This window comes from Mytilus galloprovincialis, chromosome 10, assembly GCF_965363235.1.
Source record: "Mytilus galloprovincialis chromosome 10, xbMytGall1.hap1.1, whole genome shotgun sequence".
Classification (NCBI taxonomy): domain Eukaryota; kingdom Metazoa; phylum Mollusca; class Bivalvia; order Mytilida; family Mytilidae; genus Mytilus; species Mytilus galloprovincialis.
In genome coordinates this window covers 75,809,868-75,836,141 of record NC_134847.1, presented here as the reverse complement: position 1 = coordinate 75,836,141, position 26,274 = coordinate 75,809,868, and the positions used below count along the sequence as shown (strand labels likewise).

Sequence of the window (26,274 nt, the reverse complement as noted above, 5' to 3'; positions counted from 1 at the left end):
TACTCAGTAAATGAAGAATAAATCTTTTTCGTCTTTCCAATGCCATGTATCGGATACATTTGTTTTATTTGATTTGAATCTAAACCAATACTGTGTTTCAATAATGAGGTTATACCAGATATTTGTATTGGTTTTCCATTCCTGTTATGGGTTTAATATTTCATATACATTAGCTAGAATGACACAAATTACCATACGGTATATCTTGATACAGATAAACTGTCGCATGAATGTATTCTATCTGTTTGTGCCTTCCGCAATACAGATAATAGATACGTTGATGTGTTAAATACTTTTGTCTGCTGGAAAGTGGTTTTCCCTATTAGGTAAAATGGTTTGACAATTAATTACAACTCAGTGAAATGAGCAATCTGTATCACCAGACAAAAAAGTGGTTTACTCTATATGCAATTAATGACTACTAAATGAATTTATACAAGAGAAAAACACGTCTTGGAAAAAACAAGTTGTCCATTGGCCTTCAAGTACTATAGTTCATTAAGTAATTTCGATTTCGATTTCTTTATTACTTTCAAATATTCAGTTAAAAGGACTTAGAAGCCTTTCTAATTAACAGTAAATTTGGTGGAATATTCAGACTGAACATAATAATACTAATGTTTAAAGAGTCTTTACATTAGTTTTATGTTATGTTAGCCCGTCTTTGGTTAGTCTTTTATGTTATGTTAGCCCGTCTTTGGTTTGTGTTTTATGTTATGTTAGCCCGTCTTGGTTAGTCTTTTATGTTATGTTAGCCCGTCTTTGGTTAGTGTTTTATGTTATGTTAGCCCGTCTTTGGTTAGTCTTTTGATACGCATCAATTTGAAAAAAATAACCAGTTGAAATAACTACCGTAGATTTTTTTGTAAAACCATAATGAAATGTGAAGATGAGAAGAAGTAAGGCCAAAAGATAAATATTTTGTTTGGTCGTTTATTTTAATATGAAATGTTCAAACGTATATTCTTGTCACTATAGTTAAAGGTAGATAGTAGATTTTTTATAAAATACAAGGAAACAAATGTGATTTGCGCTCATACATCAATTTAAATGCACAAAGAAAGTAACAGACAAGTACAGGTTTACAAACGATCATTACCAATAAGTCATCCTTAAAACCGCCAACTTAGTTCCGATCACAGGTACATAATAACTGAGTCGGGAGATACCAAAGGGATATTCAAACTCAAGAGCGAAAGTTTCTGACATCGCCATGGCAACAAAAATAAAAAAAGACGAAAAGACAACAAGAACCTACAAAATACTTAAGACTGAATAATACGAACACCACCGAAAATCGGAGGTGATCTTACAAATGTATGTCTCAACTTGTGTTTAAAAGATATAATCATCTTTTCAAATCTTGATCCGATGAATAACAAATTTTACAAGGAAGAATGTACTTTACAATTATGTTGTCATCGTGAAAAATGATTATTGTTATAGACTTCGAATAATGGTTGTGAGTCTACCATCTATCCATGGTATAATTCCCCTTGCATGTCAAAGAATGATAAAGAAGCTTATGTTCAATATCCGATCGTCGGCGTTTTAGCCTTGAATCAGACATTACTACACGAAGTCATTTACATGGATTTTCTATGTGTAAACCCAGAAAGGTAGTAAATCAGAAATTAATACTGTCAATTGTTTCGGATTTTTTTTTCAATGATTGAAGTCGTATTCGATGATAACGTAAACAATTGACAATTAAAATTTACATTTTAAAAGATGGTAATATTATTGTGTAAATGTTTATGAAAAAAGACCCTGACTTTTCATCTTCAAAATTTAATCTAACCAATCTGAAATAGGGAGAATGTCTACATTTTTTACCGCCTTTTCCTAATTGATAAGTATGCTTGTATGTAAAATCCCTGTAAAGTTAGCAGAAAAATATGTATTGGAAAAAAAACTTTACCGGGATTTTAAAACAAAGCAATTTCAGATTGAAAAGTGCATTTCTTTGAAGCAGCATAGATCGTGGAAAATAAGGAAATTATACTGCACTTTTCGATTAACGTTTTTCTCTGAATCAACTAACGTATGAATGTGCCCGTAAAACATTTTAATAGTTGCTCTTAGAACAATTAAAAACGATAAAATTTGCATTTGCACTCTGTGCTGCCGTTATCCACATTGTAATGTTTTAATTTCACAAAAGAAACGATAGACACTATCGAAGATTTACATAAATAATCAATTTTACATTACCGCTCCAAAATTTTTTAAGATTTTGAATAGGAAATAACAGGCGATTAAAACTAACAGCACTATTTGATATTTTAATTTTCTTATTCAGTTTCAATGCAATGCCGATTCCTACTACTTTAAAAAGTATGATAAATTAGTAACAATAAGAACATGATATCAACATGTTGTTTTGAAAAATGAGTAATTAAATTTATTATATTGAATAGCTGACTGGAGACTGTTAAATTTAATGAAATGTATGGCCTTTAAATCAATGTTGGAGGTAAAATAGAATATTAATATTTATTTTCTTTTTTTTTTCCTTTTCTAAATTTAAAGGATTGTCCTCAGAGTAAAATGGTTGCATATAATACTCGAAGTAGAACATAATAAGTATAGTGTACTTGATACAATAAAACTTAACCACAAACGCTCAAAGCGAACACTTGATAAATTCATAGATGTGTCTCTATTTGAAACAGGCACAAAAAGCGACACGAAGGAAGCCCAACATGTCTATAATTTGCTGTACGTGACGGAATAATAGCAATTGGCAGATGATAATTAGTCATAAACTACTCTCGGGGGCTAACAGTCCACACATCGACATAGCACAAATAATTCAAATTTAAACGTTTCGATTTAATGCTCCTTTCGATAATCATAAAACAGTTATTGATACATGTAGGAATGCGCGTGAGCAAAAGGTGGTAAAGCAAAATATAAAATTGAAAACACATATTGTGGTTCTATTTATTTTCAAGGATGACAATTTTCGTAGATTGAAAAACAAAGTCTTTTCGTTGTTTGTTGTTTTCGTGGTTTTGCCAATTCTGCAATCCAATCCATAGAAAAAGATATACTTCGTTGAACATTTAAACTTGTGGTTCATGTTTTCCCTTGAAATCTAAGGAAATTGGTATTTTTCGAATAAGAGTGAATCCAACAAACTTGCAACCGAAAGGGGACAGACAATACAACTTGTCAAGTCAAAGATAACTATGCTAAAGATAAAACGTATAAATAATTGAGTACTACAATTGTATCTAGTTTTATCCTGCGAAGTGCCCTTCAGTCGCGAAGGATTTTAAGGGGGATTGTCCCAATCTCCTCATACATGATAATTTATTTTGAAATAAGAATAATTGTCAGATATATGGTTTTCTCTTTGGGATTCGATAGAATTTTAGCTCGTCATTTAGTGAATGTGCTGCATATCAATGGCTTGTGTAGTTTAAAGTTGTTGGGCATCAAGTCATCCATTGAACCCACGTCGGTCGTGGATACAACGCAAGCTTTAAATTGTAAGATACATTTCACTTTATTCATAGGATTCTACATAAAAAAAATAGGTTTTAAAAAACTTGAATGTTATTGTCATTGTTATATATATTGACATATGCAACACAACATGCTTTTGAAATTTTGGTAACACTGTCTTTATCCTTATTGTTTATATCACAAAATGTTCCACTAATAAAAAGGGAAAGATACAAATTATAGCGTTATATTATCGATCATACGTTGCGATAAATGCGTGATTTTTTCCAAAACGAATAACGAAAAACAATGATTTAAATGGCATAATCTGATATGAGGTATTGTTTTCTGACGTTTACACAATTACTGTTGACGAAGATAGATCATTTTTGCATGTCTGTATTCAATTACATCTTAATAGTCATTGTAGCTTCTATTGGACTTCCTATTTATCACATAACATAATGGAAGGACAGGACAAATCAAGGACTAATCAGATATATTTTTTTCAAACCGATTGGATTTCATGCTGAAGAACGACAATCTCACTAATGTATTTTTCTGATACTTGTTTACTTGTCAAATAATATAATTATTATTGTCAAACCGGTAATGATTCGGTGAATTAAGGGCAAAGATCAAATATAAAGTAGGGTCAAGTTCTTCTATATTTGTTTCATTCACATGTTTTTAAATCGTACCAGAATTTGAGAGAGTGTAAAGCATACTTTGAAAAGAAAAAAAAATCAATATGTAGTTCTGCTGTTAAAGACCATGTTGATATAATATTGGAAATTTTACATGTTTTTGTAAAAGTTAGCATAAAAAATATAATTTTCTTAAAGCGGCATTAGCTACGAGATATTAAGAAAATTAAAGATATATAATTGTTTTCTGTGAAAAAGTTAATGAAAGTGAAGAAGTGAAACAATGATTCGATATTTGCAGGCAGATAAGTTCAATTTTGTAAAAATAAGCAAAGGAACATCTCTGATGAATTATTCACTTGCAAGTGGTCGAAATATATTTATTGTGAAGATTTCAGTAATTTAGCATGACTTAATGATACAAGTACCCGATATATGTGCACAGTATTGTCAACAACATGTTTATGCAACAGAAGCATTCTACTTTCCAGTAAATAGCTAAAAGATTACATTTTCACCACGATTTTGTAAAACTGCTATATTTGAGGACAAAAAGGGGTCTTACTGAACCTACTCCTTTGTAAAAGTAAACCATTATAGGTCAAAGTGCGGTCTTCAGCACAGAGCCTTGCCTCAGACCGAACAACAACCTATAAAAGATTCTAAAAATTACTAGTGTTAAAACATTCAAACAGGAAAACCAACGGGTTAATACATATAAGAACGAGAATACTTATGAACCACATCAACATAGGACAATCACTGAACAACAGGCTCCTGACCAAGGACAATCACTGAACAACAGGCTCCTGACCAAGGACAATCACTGAACAACAGGCTCCTGACCAAGAACGGACACAAACAAATGAAGCGGGTTTAAACGCTTAACACCTGGGCAAATGTTCACCCGAGCCTGAAACAGTAGTATAAAGTAAAGTAATAAAAAGACCCAAATTCTAAACGGAAAATCCCGAAGCAAATGAAAAAATAAATTATCAATCACACCAAACGAATAGATAAACATTGTCATGTTCCTGATTTGGTACAGGCAACATTACAACATAGAAACACTATATGTCTAGTTGACGTGTAATATCTTTTATTTTCATGATAGTATCGCCCATAGCCATTCCAAATAGATTTCAGTGAAACAAAACAAAAAACTAACTGACTTAGTATGTGAAGGGTTGAGCTCTCTCACATATATTTACCCTTCGTCACATTCGGTTTGTGCTTGTCCCATTTCTGACGTCTGTAATTTAATGGTTTTCGTTTGTTGCTGTCTGTTATATTTGTTTTCCGTTTGTTATTTCTACCATAACTGAGACCGAAGTGTTTTTGTTCTTTTGAAACAGCTCACTTTTTGTCGTGGCTTTAATAGCTAACTATATGTTTTGTCCAATTATTGCATATGTCGTGCAGTCGTCTGTGATATAAGAATGATTCAACTGAACTATAAGGAAATCTAAAAAGGAGTAACATGAAACCCACCACTGGCAATCATACCAGATCTCCAAAATACTAAACAGTCAATATATCTTTATTATTGCCTTATTGGTGCTTTTATCGATTCTTTAGCCAGGCTGTCTCATAAAAATATAATAAGTTTACACTATATCTTTATTTTTATACAATTCTAAATTTTGAAAATAAAAGTATTCCCCCAAATACCATTAATCATTCTTCATTTTATTTTTCTGAATAAAAGAAAAAAAAACAACGAACTGATGATTCACATTTCGGCCTCTTGTTCAAATGTTAAGTTCGACGAAAGTTTTGTAAGATAGATCAGCCAATGTTTTTTTCAACTCTTCCCCGAGATCAGTCAGCTATTATTTTTATGTATAGTACATACAAAATATTGAAATGAGTAATAGTACGACATTTCAAACAGAAGAAAGTGAATGACGAATTTATACACGCAAGTAACGTAGGGGAGGTGGGCATAAGTAGCTAATGCAAGAAGAGTATTGTAATTTCATGAAAGTATTGCGTGCACGATCATTATTTCCATCTGAAAATAGTTTGTTTTGAATAATAGCAATTTATATTCAACTTTTCACACTATCTTGAAAAAAACGAGTGTATTTTTATCTAAAAGAAATAATGCTTTTTACACTTTTTCATAAAACTTTGCAGAAAAACAAATAAATCACCAAGGTAGTCATAAATCTTACTGACAAATAGAAATCCTAAAGGCGAGAAATGAACAATACTCTTTTAATAACCAATTATTTAACGTGTTTCATGTTGCGGTTGGATAATGATTGATTGTAATGAAAATCTGGCTCATTTAACATTACCTATTGAAAAGGTCGACAAAATTAATATAACTTGATCTTAGAAATAGCAATCAATGGAGATTGATACACGTAATAAAGTCATCTTTAGAGAGCATATCAATAGTCCAATTTAGTAATGAATGACTTTGACAGAAACTTGTTATACATATCACTTCGTCCGCCTTATACTTAATCCCTACGCATTAATGAAATTTCATGCTGAAATCAACTAAAGATATTTTATAAGGCATGTATTCAAAAATAGATAAACCGGTCTTAACCTTTATGATGTACGGTTACAGACGAGTTTCCAAGTGCAACGAGATGGAATAGTAGGGTTATCTGTTAATAAATTGATAATTTCTAGCACGAAAGGGGATTTTAAAATAGATTTTTTTTTATTACTTGTTGAATTGATTAACTGAAAGTTAAAAATTGTTAAAGATTTCTATTTCACATCTATACCTTACTTTCTAGTATGTATAACTAGTTGGTCTTGGTTTTCTTAGCATTACAAAGTCTAAAACTTATTCAATGTTTAAAACTACATGTACCTTTTGTTTTTAGAAATATCTGAATCTTTGGAAATGCCATTGTTATTCTTTACAGGAAAATAAATAAAGCAAAACAACAAAACAAATGTGTATGCATTGTTATTCCTAATATCATTGTTAACATTTTATATGAAAATTCGAACAAGTGTTAAAAGTCGATGTGTTTCAATTTGCTTTTGCTATTCATTATGTTTACGAAATATGTAATTGCAAACAAATCCGGAAGGTAATGAGTGAATAGAGATTTAATAGCTTCACAAATTTATTCGATTGGATATGATCTTTTATAAGATTTAGAGCTTGGTATTCGTGTATTTTTTAGACACTTGTTTATTGTCGAATACCGTATGTTGACCAAAGTGTTTGAGTCATTTGATTTTTGTTTCATACTGACGCTGACGCATATCCGTTATATCGTTTCTGCGATTCGTTTCTCAAATTTAAGTGGCATCCTCGTCCCATGGCGAGTTGTGTATCTGACAAACAAGGAAAAAACTCAATGGTGAGGTGTTGACCCAAAATCAAGAAATTGCTCTAGATAAACTAATTTTCTTGGTTTAAAGCGTGTATGGACTTAAAAATATTCAGTGTTCGTCCCTTTCATACATTTTGTTTATCACAAAACTTTTTCTTCAATCAAACTGTTGTTTATTTATTTATTTTTTTACAAATAATAATGTTTAAAACCAAAATTTTCATTCGCATGTGATTTTTTTAAAAAATCAAAATAATTTTGTTTAATTTACTACTTACATGTAGTGTATGGAAAACAGGATACACCAATAGATACAGAAACAACATGTACATTCGTAGAACTTAATAAGGTCCTTTACAAATGTAGCTAACTATGCGATATGGGGTTTGCTCAGTGTTGAAGGTCGTATAGGGACCTATAGTTGTTTTTTCTTTGACATTTAGTCGCTTCTTTTTTTATAAGTTTACGAATAAGAAAACGCTGCTACAGCATTAACTGTTAGTAAAACAAATGTATAAAATTAAGAAAGAAAATGGGGAATGTGTCAAAGCGACAACAACTATCGAATATATAGCAGACAACAGCCGAAGGCCACCAATGGGTCTTCAATGTAGCGAGTAACTCCCGCACCCGTAGGTGTCCTTCAGCTGGCCCCTTAAAGAATATGTATACTAGTACAGTGATAATGGACGTCATACTAAACTCCGAATTATACACAAGAAACTAAAATTAAAAATATATATTTATAGAGTCCGGACTTAAATCATTCAGGACAATCTCAAATTTACGTCCTTATGTTCAATTTATGTTCATTTGCCTATTAAGCTTACAAAGAAATGTAGTACTGACTATTTTTGTCCGAGCTATTGTATGTTTTGATAAATCTATGCTAAGTCTTTTCCATATCTGAGAAAGAAGAATTTATATATATTTACGATGCGTAATTGAGTATCGAATTCAATCCCCTCACACGCAGTAATCATCGTCATATAAGAAACCAGGAGTTGTCATTATCTGAATAGTAACGATCAACACATGACCATCAGCCAGACCAGCAGACGATAGCAATGGTACACTAATTCTGTCAACTAACTCGCGCCATAAATCTAATACATTTTGTTTGGTTTGTAATTGAAATAAATGATTGCTGTAATCTAACAAATTACAATGACACGAAGGAGAAAAAAGATATAAAAGTTATGGCCATTACAACTCACATAAAATGTAACAGTCAAAATATAAGAAAAAAGTAAATACTTAAAAACGGATACTAGTATATAGAGGACTAACATTTGAACGTAATCGTCTCCATTTACAGAAGAGTTGTATAAGCAACACATTGAAGCCAAACATACTGATTTTAAAAGATTTATTGTTGATTCAAATTAACCTTGATTACATTTAGTCTATGGAATTCGGTATATTAAGTCTGAAACCGCTTAAGGGAGGGAAGTGACTGTGATAGTATTGGAAAACGAGTTTTGGGTGGTTCGGTGTTATTTTCAAATGCGAGATATTATGTATAAACAAACGGATAAACCAATAGTTCCCATTAATTCAAGTTCGTTTAACGACTTTCAACACTATCAATACTAGTATATCTAATGAATTTTGACACTCAATGAATATCGTAGTTCTATATTAATGTTGATTACCAAAATTAACGAAAAACACGACATTTTAGAATTAAGGTTAACCTGAAGTTTCTTTTTCTTTTTTTAATTTGATACTTAAAAACCAGAATCCAGTTTGCAACAACTAGGTCCAATATCTCTTTCCCTTCGAACACAGATGTGACAACTCCGTGGCTGGTGGTATTTTACTTCTTAAAACATTCAATTTTTCATCAAAAGTAGCAGAAGTAAAATAAAACAAGGGTTTTTACAGTTTGTACAAGTTGTTTAATTGTTTGATTTTTCACTTAACTTGTTAACTTTGAGATTAAAATTACAATAAATGAGCTTTTCATTTTTGCTTGTACGTTTTGTTTATAATCCTACAAAGAATAACAAAATGCATTTCCAAGACTCCACACATATCTTAAAAATATATACCGTATGTAGTTTTAAACGCATGCATATGTTATGTGTCTTGAATCCTAGACTACTGACCAACTAGGATATATAAACTGGAGTTATATCGCTAGTAGGGAGATGTCTTTTCTCGTTAGCTACATATCTAGGGTTGTGAAACAAAACATGATGCATCCTTGTATGTGCATAATACCTTTGAGATCTGTTGTTTTTGCATGTATTTAATATTTTGTCTTCTAGTATTCGCAAGTATCATAATACTTACAATGCATTAATTTTACTCTCATCTTTATTTATAATGTTAACTTACCCATAATCAAGATGAGCAAATCCGATATAGCTAGGCTAAACAGGTAGTAATTTGTGACTGTGTGCATGTAAGGACTTCTTGCTATGACAACACAAGTAGACAGGTTCCCTATTATCCCTAATATAAACACACCAGCATATATAACAGTCAGCACAACAACGGATCCAATGTCTTTCCTTTTTTCTCCAAGATACAAAACGAGAAGGTCTTCCACTGTTGGTACGGTCGCATTTATTCCTTGGGTTCGACTTTCATTTGACATTATACAGTAATACAAAATTATAGACTTGTGAACTCTATTTAGTTACATATTTGATTATATCTAACTTGTAAAACAAATACTATTTTTTCGTCTTGTTTGAAAACTAAAAAAATAATTAAAGTGAATCCTCTTGACTATTAAGTTATCCAATGGAATGTATAGAAAAATATGTGTTTATCCAAATGTAATTTTCACAGCAATATATTCAAATTGTTTTTGTCAAAGCTGAAATATCAATTTAGAAACGCCAACTCAGAAAGCATACTGCCAGTTACAGATTAGGACGTAATTCATGCTTTGTTAATTGAAACGTCATGCACATCGACGGAAGTAAAGAAACCAATACGGGTTATTATCCGTAAATTGTAATAAAAACAAGCACATCATTTCAACATTTTATTGAAATAGTCTAAATAGAGAATCTTCAGATCTTATAGACTCCTCCTTTGAATCAATGCCAAAAAGAAAACTCATCCAATCTATGTCTATAGAACCAAAAAACTGCCATATGGATGCATTATAATTAATCGAGAGAAAAATACAAACTTATATTACATTATATATCGCAATAAGTGGTGAGGTAAAGAACTTAAAGACTAGATATTATGTCCATGGGAGTGATCAAATTCCCTTTTTTTTTACCTCTTCTTTATAAACAAAGTTCTATAATCAGTTTTATGGCGAACAATCGTGATGAATAAATCTCCTGTGATGTAAAGCAAGAAGTAAATTAAATATTTATCATTTAACCGGAACTGTCTAAATGACTGTGGGTCACAGTATAATGAATCAAATAGTATATCGAGATTTGATTTGCAGATTTTCTGATGTGAACAATCAGTAAGGAATATTTATTGATTGGTATATTTGTTCTGTATTTTGATTTGTATGGATCATATTCAAATTTATAACATAACTTCCACAAGATTATGTCTCTATTTCTTGATATGAATAGATTATATACATTTATTACGCTACTACCATTGGGCTATGTTTCTACGACACTATGTATACTTATAATCCAGTGCTTTTGCTCATGTTGTAAATATTAATATTCAATAGAATTTTTAAAAACTTAAAAAAGAAAATGAGCTGAATTTTACTTCGATGGTCTGAGAGCACCGTTCAAGAGGACAGACAGGATTAGAATCATATTCAAAACAGTGTAGCTGTGGCCATTAATTGACAACCTTAAATTATCCCATTGACTGGGGCAGATTATGTGAACGTTTGTCTGTAACAACCGCTGCTCACTATGTACTTGTTAAAGGCACTTAAACTGTGGGGTCACAAAAGGTTCTCAACACCTAAATAAAGAAATTAGAAAAACTAATCAGGAATAACACGATGTTTTGATTTATATCAATAATATAAATCAAAACATAAAGTTATTCCTGATTAATTTTCCGAACTATTTTAGTATTAAAGGCGTTAAGAACCTTTGGTGACCCCACAGTTTAAATTCTATAATAAGTAAGTAGTGAGCAGTTGTCGTTACAGACACACGTTCACTTAATCTGTCCCAGTCAATGGGATAATTTAAGGTTGTCAATCAATGGCCACAGCTACACTGTTTTGAATATGATTCTATATCAAAATGACAATATAACAGATTACATAAGATGTAAGAAGAGCATTTCATGTTTAAAATAGCAATTCTTTGTCCATGAATTGCGAATAAAAACTTTAAAAACCTCTTCTTTCAACGATGACATGAGAATGTTGCCATTCTTTTCTAAATTCTATTTATGTTGCCTCCGTATGGCATTTCAACATTTTGACTTTCCTTTAAAACCACTTTAACATACTTTCTACAGAATACAATGCTAAAAAGACATCTTTAAAAGTCTAAATATATATTTAAAAAAAATCGAGGATAGAAATTCAATACCTTATTGAAAAATTCTCAAATACCAAATCTTCAGATTTTACAATACTTCAAATGAATGCAACAAGAAATCTATTCAGTCTGTAAGATTAATTTATGAAAGGCGCAAAATAAAAAATAAGTATTTTTTTCATAGTTTTTTTTATAAGTAAAGAATATAAAAACTATAATTACAATGGAGATAATAATGTTACGAATTTGCAGTTTAAGAAGGTTATAATATTTCTACAGTTATATATTTTCCGATATCTCTATGAGTTTCCCATTTAATCTTATTATGGTTGAAAACTGTATCTAAAATCATCCCTTTATCCTTGGTTGCTATCAGACGCTTTACCCGTACAGTTGTTGCTAGGGTGCTCTCTTCGAGGTCCGCGTTCTAAGTATAAATAGTGGGTAGCTATTCAGTGTAAATTGTCATTCTTATCAGAGACGTTGATAGAAGAAGACTAGAAAGGTAGGACCGTTAATATTTAAAGACGAGTAGCAGGATTTGTCAAACAAAGTGGAGTGTTTGAAACCTGTTGAGAAAATATAGATAGTTTCGGTTCCTTAGAAGTTGTATAAACAGGGTTAGTGCTAAGGTTTTGCGTTCCACATCTCTCACTATTGCAGTGAGTGTTTGCTGTTAAACCATACCTTAGTGCTACCCTGTTCTAACAGTTTTATAAATATATTTTAATAAAGTTTCATACGTCGAAAGTTTACAACAGTTTGAATAGTTTCCATACATTCGATTTATGCAGGTTTCAGCCCGTTTGATACATTTCGGTTCAGCCCGTTTTATACAGATGAAGGTTTTAGCCCGTTTGATACATTTAGGTTACAGACCAGTTCCAAACATTTAAGTTTCAGACCAGTTCCAAACATTTCGGTTTCAGACCTGTTCCAAACATTTAGGTCTCGGACTAGTTCCAAACATTTAGGTTTCAGACCAGTTCCAAACATTTAGGTTTCAGACCAGTTCCAAACATTTAGGTTTTAGACAATAGTTCCAAACCGTCAGACCAGTTTCATACATTTAGGTTTCAGACCCGTTCCATACATTTATATTTCAGACCTGTTTCATACATTTATGTTTCAAACCAGTTCCATACATTTAGGTTTCAGACTATAGTTTCAAACAGTTGGTTTTAAACAGTATTGGACTGAAAGGGTTTTAAAACAGTTTTTAATTCAACAAGTTCGGTTCAGGTTGATAGGTGTTGAAATTCGTTTTATGTAGTATAGTATTTGTTTCATATTTGATAGTGAGAGTGTAAACTTTTTATTGACTTTAGAACTTTTGAATTGCTTTTCAAATCCCAGGAAACTGGTACGAACCCGAGGATAAAAAATATATAAACGTCCCCGCCCGGTTACACGTTACAATAAGTTTCAAGAAGAAGACACGTTTGCAAAGTTTTAATTATAAGTACAGAAGACTTCAAACAATATATAAAAAAATGATAAATAAAAAACTTGATTAAAACGTCATCCAATGTGACAATTCTGTACTACTGCTTGTAAAGCACTTAACATAGTAATGATTAAATGTAAAATAATTTACACTTTCATTTTTCTTTCTATCACCTAGAGAATTTGCTGATGTATAGAGTCATATTTATATAAAATTTGATTCAAGAATTCAAAAAAATTATAAACAATATAAAGATTTAAAAGATATATGATATAATTCTAATTACATTTTTGATCCGTATATGGTTGCATGAGAATACTTCGAAATCTAAACAAAAAAAAAAACAACAAAAAAATGTCTACTTATATACTACACGGTGAATCAATGTTTGCCTATTTACACTAAGTTATATAGTGTTTGATTCTGGAATCGTTCCCAAATCATGGCTTATTGGTATCATTAAGCCGTTATTTAAAAACAAGGGGGATCCAAATAATTTGGATAATTACCGAGCTATTTGTCTTACATCGAATTTAGGAAAAGTGTTCACCTCTATACTTATTCAAGACTTAATGCTCTGTCAGACGAGATCGGGATTATAACTGATGCCCAGGGTGGTTTTCGTAAGGGGTATTCTGTCCAAGATAGTATGTTTATCATGCATGCTCTAATTTCACTATATTTGAGTTCGGGAAAGAAATTATTTTGCGCTTTTGTAGATTTTAAAAAAGCTTTTGATACAGTGTGGAGGGTGGGACTATGGCAAAAATTATTAAAATATAACATTGGTGGGAAAATGTTTAAAGTTATATTGAGCATGTATACGGATATTAAGTCTTGTGTTAAAAATGGAGAACTAAAAACAGATTTTTTCCCGTGTGAGGTAGGTGTAAGACAGGGAGAAAAAATGTCACCTTTTCTCTTTGCCTTATACCTGAATGACTTGGAGGAATATCTGGATGAAAACTCTGTTGAAGGTCTAACATTTATGAATGACAAATTTACAGAGAATCTTGATTTGTATATCAAGTTATTTATTCTTCTGTACGCCGACGACACTATTATTTTTGCGGAGTCGGCAGAAGGGTTGCAAAAGGCTCTGAATGTTTTTGAGCAATATTGTTTTGAGTGGAAACTCACTGTGAATGTATCAAAAACTAAGATTGTAATTTTTTCAAAGAGAAAGTTTAATAAGAATGTTACTTTTAAACTATGTAATGAAATTATTGAAATTAAAGACTCATATGTTTATCTTGGTCTGCTGTTTAATTACAACGGAAACTTCTTTCAAGCTCGAAAAAAACTGGTAGACCAAGCTCAAAAAGCACTTTATGCTCTATACAAGAAGATACAAAATATCTCACTCCCGATTGATTTACATTTAAAATTATTCGATGCATTGGTGGTTCCTATTTTGACCTATTCCTCGGAAATATGGGGGTTTGAAAATAAAAATAATACTGAAAAATTACATCTGCAATTTTGTAAGCGCATTTTGGGGGTGCAATCCTCTACGCCAAATTTTATGGTGTATGGAGAACTTGGAAGATGTCCACTTGAACTGCAGATCAAGGTAAAAATGGTATGTTTTTGGCACAAGCTTGCAACAAACGATAAAAAATTATCGGGTAAACTGTACAAGTTACTTTGGTACATGCATGAGCATGAAGGTTATAATTTCAAATGGTTTAACTATGTAAAATCCGTGTTTAATGACTGTGGCTTTTGTGAAGTATATAATATTCCGGAGCAAGTTGATTATAATTATATTAAAACTAATGTGAGGCAGCGTCTCCAGGACCAGTTTATTCAAAAATGGTTCTCTGGTATAAATAACTCATCAAGGGGGGGGGGATTTTATTTACACTTCAAAGAAGAGTTGCTTAGAACCATATCTGTTAAAATTGAGGCGGGGTCATAGAGTTAATTTATGTAAACTAAGGGTATGTAATACAAAGTTTCCCATTGAAACAGGAAGATGGAGAAATGTACCACGAAATGAGAGACTTTGTCCACTTTGTAAAGCTGGTCTTGGGGATGTGTACCACTATATACGTATATGTACCAATTGTGACGTTAAAGATTTAAGGGGGAAGTTCATACCTCTATATTATTCAAAATATCCAAATGTTAAAAAAGTACTGGGTATGCTTAAATATTGTAATAATAATGTGCTGTCTAAGCTGTCAATTTTTATTCAAAAGGTAGAAAAGATGCTTGTCTGATTTAAAATTGCAATAAACAAAGATTTATTTCTGAAGATGTATAATATAAAAATGTATACTGAATGTATTATGAAATATGTTGTGATTTATATTGTGTATAATATGCTCCTGTTACGCAGTCTTCTGTGGCTGAGTTTTCTTTAATAAACTATATAACAAGAAATTATTTAAGATGCATTCACTGTTGATTTCCTGTAAAGCAATTGAAAAAAAAAAAACATGGAGAGCTTATAAACCTAAAAGGGCAAAAAAAAGTATAGCAAAAATCGGTGAAAGAATCAGCGCTTTGTATAGAAGATATAAATTCTTAATTTCAATCAAATTAGTTGATCGGTGATGCAAAATCCAGTATCCATTTGAAATATACGGTACCATCGAAGAGAAAAAGACCCTCACGAAATTGTCCAAAAACGCAAATGCTTGAAGTAGCGTCTTCTACTCCGTATTTGGCATCAACCCATACGTTTTGGGTCAGCTGAAATTGTCACGAAAGGAAACAGATGACAACCAGTAAATTTTCAGATTAAACGATTATTAGGGTGCATTAAAACAGCATACATCTCATGTTATAAGTTATGTGCAGACTATGCCTATAATGGGTCCTCTATCGCAAATAAAATGTATCTTATCTTATCTTATAAGACACCGTGACGCATCGTATGAGTCTACCAATTCTTTACGGTGATCGTAAATCTTGTGTAGTAATGGTTTCAGTCTGTCTCTTTCTCTTTACACTACTGGGGAAGATTTCTGAAGCAAGCTAATCCATGTTGACAAAGTCCGACTAATGTGACCATGCACGCCAGCAACAATCAATTCAGAGAAGTAAACGCCATGTGCGATCGGACAGATAAGTCAATATAAATATTAAGATGGATTTCGCCAAAAGCTATACGGGGATGACGTTCATATGCTTATTACATCATAGTATTGTTCTTCAATCATTACTAAATTTTCTAAAGTCGACAGTATCAAATCATCGTATTTGTACTTTTAGGTAAAACTATCTATGTATAATATATCCTAGCATTATATAATTAAATCAAAACTACGTAAAGACGGCTGAAAAGTGCAATTTTGAAAGATTTTGGAAAGTAGAAGGTAAGTTAGGAACTAAAATTAGAAGATGTGGTAGCATTGCTAAGACAACTACCAACAAGATATCAAATGACACAGAAATGAACAACAAAGGTCACTGTAGCCCTCAACAATGACCAAAGTCCATACCGTATAGTCAGCTAAAATAAAGTTCCGAAATGGCAAAAATAGAATAAAAATAAAAATACAAGTATGTAATAAAGCAACAACCGATAACCACTGAGTTACAGGCTCCTGACTTCGGACATGCACACCCTTAAACTCGTTCGAAGGCGCCAAATCTCCCTGGACTTGAGACAGTCGTGTAAAAATAAAGTCACCAAAAATGGTTTCAGTATGAAAGTAAAAATATGTGATATAATAAACCATTGAGACAAGTATCATTATCGCTATTTTACGAATTTTTCCTTTGATTTCGCTGACTGATAATTTCCGTTCGTAGCGGAGTTGAGTGATATGAAAATTATCGTTAGAATCTAAGGGAACACGTACCGTTGTCAAGGACATTAACAACTTCTTCATACAATGTCTGTAAAATAGCGAAAAACGGATTATCATTGGTCATTTCAATTCGATTGCTATTCTCACTTTCGCCGTACCGGCTCAAACAAGAACATCAATCTCAAAAAATTTGTATAACGATATAAGAATATTTTGCTCCATGAAATGTTATATTGACAACGAAAGTGTTCCTTTCAGGATGTTAGAAGTAATAAATGTAAAGTTCAGTCTGAATGGGAAAGAAAATGGAGCGAAAGATACCAGAAAGAAGCATCAAATGTCAGCATTCGAAGACAGATAGACAAAATCGTTGCAACAACGAACTAGAGGCTCTCAAGAGCCTGTATCGCTCACCTGTATTCACTGATGCTTTGTAAATCATGTAAAAGGAGGTTAAAACATAATTAATAGTATTAGATAGTAGATAGTATTAGATACTTTAATGATATCTAAGAAAATAACAAAAAACTGCAAAATGTCCTTAAAATTACTAACTCGAGGGTAGCAACCCAACAAGGGGTTTTCGGATTTGTCTGAAAATTTTAGGGCAGATAAATATTAATCTGACAAACATTTGTGCCACCAATTAAATTTGCTGTAAATGCTTCAGTGTTAGAGATATAAACCAAAAAGCTGCATTTGTTCTATCTTTAGTCATGTCGGCCATGTTGGTTGGGAGGCAGGATCATCTGACGCATTTTTGAATTTTTGAAACTAGATAGTTTCAGCAAAGCAAATTATACAAATAAGTTAACATGACCAAAATTGTCAGTCGACCCCTTAGTAGTCAATTTTTACAATTTTTCATAAATTTTGTAACCTTTTACGCAAGAACATTATTGCTGTTTGCAGTTTATCTTTATCTATAATAATATTCAACATAATAATTAACCAGGTGCTCCGCAGGGCGCAGCTTTATACGACCACAGAAGTCGAACCATGAACAGTTGGGGCAAGTATGGAGACAACATTGAAGCTTGATACAGCTCTGAATTTGGAATGCGATCAAATTTTTTTTACATAATATGGGTTTCTGACACAAAACAAATGTCAAGATCTTACAAATTTATTGCGCAATATTGTGCAATTAAAGATTTCTTCTTTTAACTTTTCAAAAATTTGGAATTTGAGAAATTTGAAGAAAAAAATGAAAACAAGTACCAGCCCCCCATTTTGCAATTAGTCCAAAACCTGACATTCTTTATACATTATATACAAGTAGTTTACGGGAGGTAAATCTGAACATACCCAACATTGTATGTTAAATTCTTTTGAATTACCTCCCTTACCCTGCTTTTAAATTGTCTTAATTGTCCATTGACCAGAAATACCTAGTTTTACCCCACTTTTTTTTAACCTAATTCTGAAACATTTTGAGCCAAAACCCCCAAAGTCAATACTTACCATCTCTTCGTGATATGGAAGCTTGTAGTTTAATTTCAGAGAGATTCATACACTTAAACATAATTTATTGTTTGACAACCACAAAAATGATTATTTTTGTCCCCTTTTTTGGCCCCTGATTCCTAAACTGTTAGGACACTAACACCCAAAATCAATCCAAACAAAAGTCATCCCAAGTGCTTCGGTATATAATAGTTACACAGCACCATATTTGACAACCGTCGTAAGTTTGAAGGACTCTTGATGCATGATCTTGCGTGTGAAACAAACACAAAGGAAGGTTATCGCGTTAATGTCAGGAAGCTTCCGAGGAGTGTGCAAAAAATTATTTGTTGTTTATCTTTTTTGTTTTCAGTTAAGTATACATTGTATTTGTATTGTGATGTTTCATCACTGTCACAGGTTATAGGGCGGATTTTGGCGCTCGCTAAAATGTTTAACCCTACCACCTCGCCGTATTATGATCTGTGGTTGGGAGTTTTCGTATTGGCAATCAAACCACATCTTTTTTTTTATATATTTATAGCTGACCATGCAGCAGAAGTAGAATTTACTATTGCAGTCAAAGCAGAAACCGTGGAAAATTCAATCCCATCATTAGAACTGGTCTTTACTTTATAGATGTCTCATTGACACACTTATCACATATCTTAATTTCATTCTAATCAAAACGAAAAAAGAACCATTTAGAGATGAAACAAAGAATAATAACAAGTGAAGAAATGTAATGAATTGGAAAGCAACCCTATCTGGTACAAACTGATAAAAGTCTTCATTTATAATGAGTATAACGTATGGAGAATCAATGGAGGAAAGTCGACCTACACGACAATATATATATCAATGTCTTATTTCGGAGATTCAATTTCTAAACTTAACATACTCAAACACTGAGAAGGCGATCCTGATTATTTCGATATTTCTATGAATCGTACTAATATCAAGTAGTGAATTATTAACATTAAAATTATGAGATATGGTATGATTGCCGGTAAAGGTCTTCAACTTTGAGAGAATCATAAACTGTATAGTAAGTTACAAAGGGTTTTATGATAACAAAATATAAAACAATTAAAAAAAATAAGCTAGTAACATTATTGAGTTTGTTCTAAATAATGCTTGGAATTTGTATTACTGTTTGTGATCACGAAGAACAACAGGATTCTGTTGAAATACTAATTCACGTTTTTTTCTTCTTTCTATTTTCATTCTTTTAAGTAGAGATTTTGCTGATTTAGAGAATTGTATTAATGTATTTATAATTAACCAACATATGATTTTATGAAAACTGTATATTAAGTGCTTTGTTTAGCAGATTAAATTTTGTATTAGAACAATTACAATCGTAAAATTACCCTCTAACTCCTTCCAACACATTTCTGTATCTTTGTGCCATATATCACTAGACGTTCAGCAGCGTTCGAAAAGATGTAGCACGTTTAATTTCCTATATCATTTTTTGTTTATCTAAAGTTAATGACAAAGAAATTGCCCGAATTTTTCTAACTTTTTTCTTCAGCGATATTTAAGCGGCTTACCATGCTCAATATCTTCCAGCATCTCAAAGGAAATTTCAAAACAAGAGTCTGGAAGGACCTAATGTTTGTTATTATTAAGACAACAAAAGACTAGTGTAATGCCTTTTCTTGATAAAATAAATATTTGACTGTATAAATATCATACTACTTAACTTCCAAATTACGTTGATTCGTTTAAGGTCTGTGTGTCTGATTCTCTACTTTAGTGGTGAATAGCTTTAATACAGACTACGTAATCCTTGCAGTCAACAGACAGACAAAAGCATTATGTTACGATTCGTGACATGTCTGTTCTTCTTAGCTGTATCGCTTTGTAATCAAATCTTTAATTAATTTGACATTTGAAAGGGATTTTCTTCATTTTTGGTAATATTCGTTATTTTCTTGTGTTTGATATTGTACTTCTTTTATTTTTTTCTAATTTTGTTGCTTTCGTGTTTTTGTCGTTAGCATTGTAACACTTGTATAGAATGCTAGTATTATGATTTTATTTAATCGACTCCATTATTTATTCCATTAAATTTACCAATAGATTTGTTCGTTTTATTTTTGTTTTTCTTATTTATATCTCTCTGATGTTTACACGAATTTATGTGATACTTATGTGTCAATAATTGTAAAGGCGTTCATCTCCTTGAAATTTTATTCAATTGAACAAATAAAACAAGACAATCCTTACAAGTTTAACAGATCATCTTAGTTGAATGGCTCCTGGAGTTAACGCCATTAATTTTTAGGGTGCAGTTGTACTTTACCGACAAGTCTACTGAATTTTCTATAAAAGAAAATAACCTATCATCACTTGTCAGGATTACAGATTCGGATTGAATAGAATATTTCATTTTGTTGCGTGATATATTTGTATTTGACAGTATTTCTGTGACTGCTATAAGTACTAAACACTTTTAAATCAAATGTCTTAACGTATTATATATTTTCATAAAAGATATCAATTTCAGTTCCAGACAACCCGCACTTAGATTTGGATAAGATGTAAACAGACCAATGTGTTTACACTTAAACATTAATCAGAAAATGTTTTATTTTAATCTTAATACAACACAGTTAAAAAAAGAGCTAGTTCTCTTATATTTGATGCGTTTCCCTCAGTTTTAGTTTGTAATTCGGATTTGTTTTTTCTCTATAGATTTATGAATTTCGAACAGCGATATACTACTGTTGCCTTTATTTATGATCTTTTGAAAATCCCTACTACATATAGGCTAACTAATCTACACAAACAAGCCATCACATGTCATAAATCGCGGTTTCTAGTAATTGTTCTTTAACTAAATTCTATGCCATTTTTACCAGTGCCATGACTACAATTTAAAGAACTTGCTACATTTTTTTGTTATAAGCATACGAAAATTTTATTAACAACAAATTCAAAACTCAAAGAATGATTAAAAACAACGATGTTAGAAAGGGGAGGTCCATAAAGCGTAACAAAATCAATGTTAAGCTATGTCAACCAACAGAACGGGAACGAATGGAAACCAACTGTCAAATTTCTGACTTGGTACTGACAATTTGCGGAAAAACGTTCGGTTAAATCTGGTTTGCAGCAATTTAAACCTTCCTCGTGCCTGGCAGTTGTTTATAGTTACGTTATATTGACATTATTGGATTATCAACCCTATCAGTAATAAATGATACACCATATTATCAAACGTTATTGTTATTTAATTAAATGGTCACCTAAAAATTAATTGCCAATTAGTTTACCTATCTCATATAAAGCCTTCACCTAGAACGAAAAGGGTAAGTATGCTACATACTCTTACACGAACTGTTACATCTTAGACATCTATGTACGTTAAAACGATAACGTTTATCGACAGATTGTATTTATTACTACGGACACGTACTGTTGTCCGTTGTTATTCTGAGGTATTATATGTTGTAATGTACTTTTTAAAATTATTTATTTATAAATTGGTCTGTGCTGCGTGTTCTTGTTTTTTTTATGCTACTGTTTTTTGTCACTAAATGTTGTCATTTCAGCTGTATTTTTAACATTGTCATATTAGCAGGAGGTTTGGATAGCCAGAAAACCAGATTCAACCCACCATTTTTCTTTAAAATGTACTACACTAAGTCAGAAATATGGCAGTTAATATGGAATGTCCGTTTCTATGTATAAAGTAAAATCACAAAAATACTGAACTTAGAGGAAAATTAATTCGGAAAGTCCATAATGCCATTGCAAAATTAAAATACAAAACGCATCAAAAACGAATGGACAAGAACTGTCATATTCCTGACTTGGTACAGGCATTTTCAAATGTAGAAAATCGTGGATTAAACCAGGTTCTATAGCGCGAACCCTCTGACTTTGATGACAGTCTCAATAAATTCCGTTATATTTACAATGATGCGTTAACTAAACAGACACAATAAATAAAATATAGGGAACAGCAGCCATCATCGTGTAATAATTTTAAAAGGAACCATTTAACAGAACACAAAAACATCTATCTACAAACGCATTCATTGATTTGCGTGTCTGACGTCAGAAAATTTTATACGTCACATATATTTGTCTTTCAATGTACATACAAACAATTTCAAAATTTCACATAGGCAATGTTAGCATACAGGGTTAAAAATTTAAAAGTATGTAAGAATAAATATTTCAGAAATAGACCGAGATTTAAAATAGTTCAAACGTTATATATAGAATTTATAAAAATCCACAAATAGCTAATTCCACTACGCGATTGAATGATTTTGACGTTTATGGTTCAACGCATTTTGTAATTCATAATAGAAATATATCATAATGACATGAAATAGAACAATATCATACTGACGGGATCAGTAATGTTGGCGTTTGGTTTTGTTGTTGTTTGATTTTTCTGCTGTTACGTTGTTTGTCTCTTATATTTGATGTGTTTCACTCGGCTTTAGTTTGTTATCCGTATTTTTTTTCTTAGTCGAATTAAAAATACTGAACAGCAGTACACTACTGTTGCGTTAATTTACCCTTATTTACAGCATAACTATTCCTGTATTTTTATTTTAAATTTTATTTTGACATAGGGTTTGCCGAAGTCTGATTTTGAATGTCTCTTTGGCATATTTTGCCTTTCTTTTACTCAGTAAAAATCTGCCTATATTCCAATTATCAGAAGACAAATATATCATAACTATAACAATTACCATGAATACGTTCTGTATTGAATAGTTTGGAGTAAGCGAAAATGTACCCAAATGAACTGAATATAAATATAAACAACAGTACTTGTCCATTTCTAGATTTGGATTAATAAGTTTCACATAGGAATCTTTTTTTGAAATTTATAACAAAAGATATATTCTTAATTATTCTTGTTTGTCGGTGATGTTCATTTTGTCCCTTCTAACGATGGTCATATTTACCAACTGATTCGCAATGCTCGTGTCTGTCGTGACGTTTTGGATATCAATGAACGGGATCTTAGTATATCCTACGGTATAACTGATAAATCATAAGTCCAATATTTCAATACCACATTAAACTATCTATCAACTTTGGTGTTACAATACTGTTGCAGGTAAGGGGGTCGGTTGAGTGCCAACATTTTAATGTCACCAGATTTGTTCTATAACTGTTTAATTTCAGAACCCTGTAATTCTTAGGTTGTCGATGGTTGCCGTCAGCAACATTTTGTCAAAACATCTTTTTGATAAATTTCATGACACATGAGTATTGAAGCTTATACTTTAAAGTATAGAAAGCTAAATAAAAAATAAAAAAGGTTAATTTATACAAGGGTTTAGATAAAATTAGTACCTATGAGTACCTTACAAACTATACTTTATATTCTACTTCTACCTCGTCTTTGTATTTAATTTTTGTTACAGATCGATTCGTATTATTTTATAGAATCTGTATGTGGTATGTAATTGTACAGAACAATGCATTCAACAGACTTCTTTAGTATGATTTAATCTTATAATATGTCGAATTCATCACTGAAAAATACAACTTATAAATGTGATTTGAATTTCAGTTTTAATTTTACTAACAATATCGTAATGCTTTATTTCATTTAAGTGCGACATTTTTGTTTACATTTTAGACGTTTCTTCTGTCTTATCCGATTATTTCATTTGATGAGGGTGGAAGTAGTTTAATATATATTATCATTGTTTGTTAATAGGAAACATCTTATTCCAAGCATGTTCGGTGTTCGTCAACAGACACGTCACCGCAGTTCATACCATTAACACATAAATATTCCTTTTAATATGTCTAATAGTATTACTTGAATTCAATGCACTACTTTTGCTAGATATTATTACAGACGGTTGCTTAGGAAGTCCATTAAGGAAATGAACTTGGTTTTGTTAACCAAGGATGCTGCTATTATATGATGCACTTTAGATGTTAGTCAATGTCAAGTCTATACTTTTCACAGATCTATGAATTAGTTGTTGTCGTCTTTTGAAAATGGACATGAAGTATTTGCCACTTGGCATAAATGGAAACAATAGGCAATACATAAAATAATAGTTTACATTTTGGTTTGTAATGCAGAGTTTTTGTTTTTTTTTTTTTTTCGTTTGAAATTTTTAATAGCTGATCATTGTACGTATAAGTGTTTTCCATTATTCAATGTGTGACTGAGACTTGAAAAGTGTCGTTTTGAATATTGTTTGATTTAAATGAACACGTCTTTAACTACAAATGAGACGACAAAACAGAATATAAATTATTTACTTCTAAATATGGTGATTGTATTGATGCTTTAACTCAAATTGCTTTCTGAGCCTCTGGCTTTTGTTAGTTTTGTTTGATTTTAATTTTGGTTCATTTATATGTTTTAAAGTTTAGTATAACGTGCATTTTCACAGAACGAGTACACATTTTTGTTTAGGAGCCAACTGAAACCCGCCTATGGGTGGATAATTTTCATGCTGTTTTGAAAACCACATAGTGGCATTCGGCTGTTTTCGCTCTTTGGTAGGGTTGTTGTATCTTTGACACGTTCCTCATTTCCTTTCTTAATTTTTTTTGTGGTTTCAAAGAAAAAAATTTTGATAAAAGAGAGTTTAATATAAACAATATCAAAAATCGAAAGACAGGAGTTAGTCAAAATAAATATGGAACAAATTTTAGGTGGCAAATAGAGTTGAGCAGCATTACAATTTCGGAAAACATGTTACCTAAATAGTAATATGACATAAAAATTTGTGATTTCAAATAGCTACTACATAAATGTCTGTGGGAGTTTTCTGATTGAAGAGGGTATATATTCCGTTTTTACTAAATTAGTGTCAGATATCGAAAGAACAAAGTGAAAGAAAAATTAAAATACCTCAACAGGGCGTTCGAAACGAATTGAATGCATAAATAATAATAAAAGAGAGACGAAAGATATCAGAGGGACAATCAAACTCATAAATAGAAAAATAAACTGACAACGCCTGTCTAAAAATGAAAGAAGACAAACAGACAAACAATAGAACACATGACACAACATAAAGCATAAGCAAAACGAACCCCACCAAAAACTAGGGGTGATATCAGGTGCTCCAGAAGGGTAAACAGATCCTGCTCCACAAGTGGCAACCATCGTGTTGCTGATGTTATAACAGTCTAATTCTGTAAGTAACTAGCAGCATACTTGTTTAGTGGTGTATAAAGTGAAACGGTATCAGCAGTTCGGGGAACCTGTGTTATTGTAATAGTATTATAACAGTCAATGTTGGCTTTCAAATAGATAAAGGCAACAGCAGTATACCGCTGTTCCAAATTCATAAATTGATTGAGAAAAAAAACCAAATCCGGGTTACAAACTGAAACTGAGAGAAACACATCAAATATAAGAGGAGGACTACAAAATAACAGAAACACAACATTAAAATGTAACACACACAGAAACGAGCTATAATATGACAAAGACAATTTTTTTGACTTGGTCCAACACAAATGTCTGTAGTGTACCATCAAATAAAAAGATATATGGCATTGAAAAGCATCCCTATGTCAACTATTCTAGAAACCAACATAAGTAGAACCTAAACAAAGGATAATTGTTTCATGGATTGTACATTAAATTATTTCAATTATTCAAAATAGGAATCATAATAGCGAAGAAACTAAGTAGAAAAAAAAATTAACAAATCTAAAAGAACAAATCTCAATTGAAAAATAGAAAACAACATCATTTCATCAGGGGATTTTTGTATAACGTGATATGTTCATTTACCAACA

At 31.6% G+C, this 26,274-nt stretch overlaps 1 protein-coding gene across 1 annotated transcript in view; it reads right to left on the bottom strand.

Annotated features, from left to right (window-relative positions):
• Window positions 1-10,134, bottom strand: part of LOC143049578 (pyrokinin-1 receptor-like) — a 29,537-nt gene extending 19,403 nt beyond the window's left edge. The window contains exon 1 of the mRNA XM_076223180.1: window positions 9,755-10,134. Within this exon, the coding sequence (XP_076079295.1) occupies window positions 9,755-10,016 (262 nt within the window). The 5' untranslated portion in view covers window positions 10,017-10,134. The remainder of the gene's footprint in view (window positions 1-9,754) is intronic.
• Between the last annotated feature and the right edge of the window lie 16,140 nt (window positions 10,135-26,274).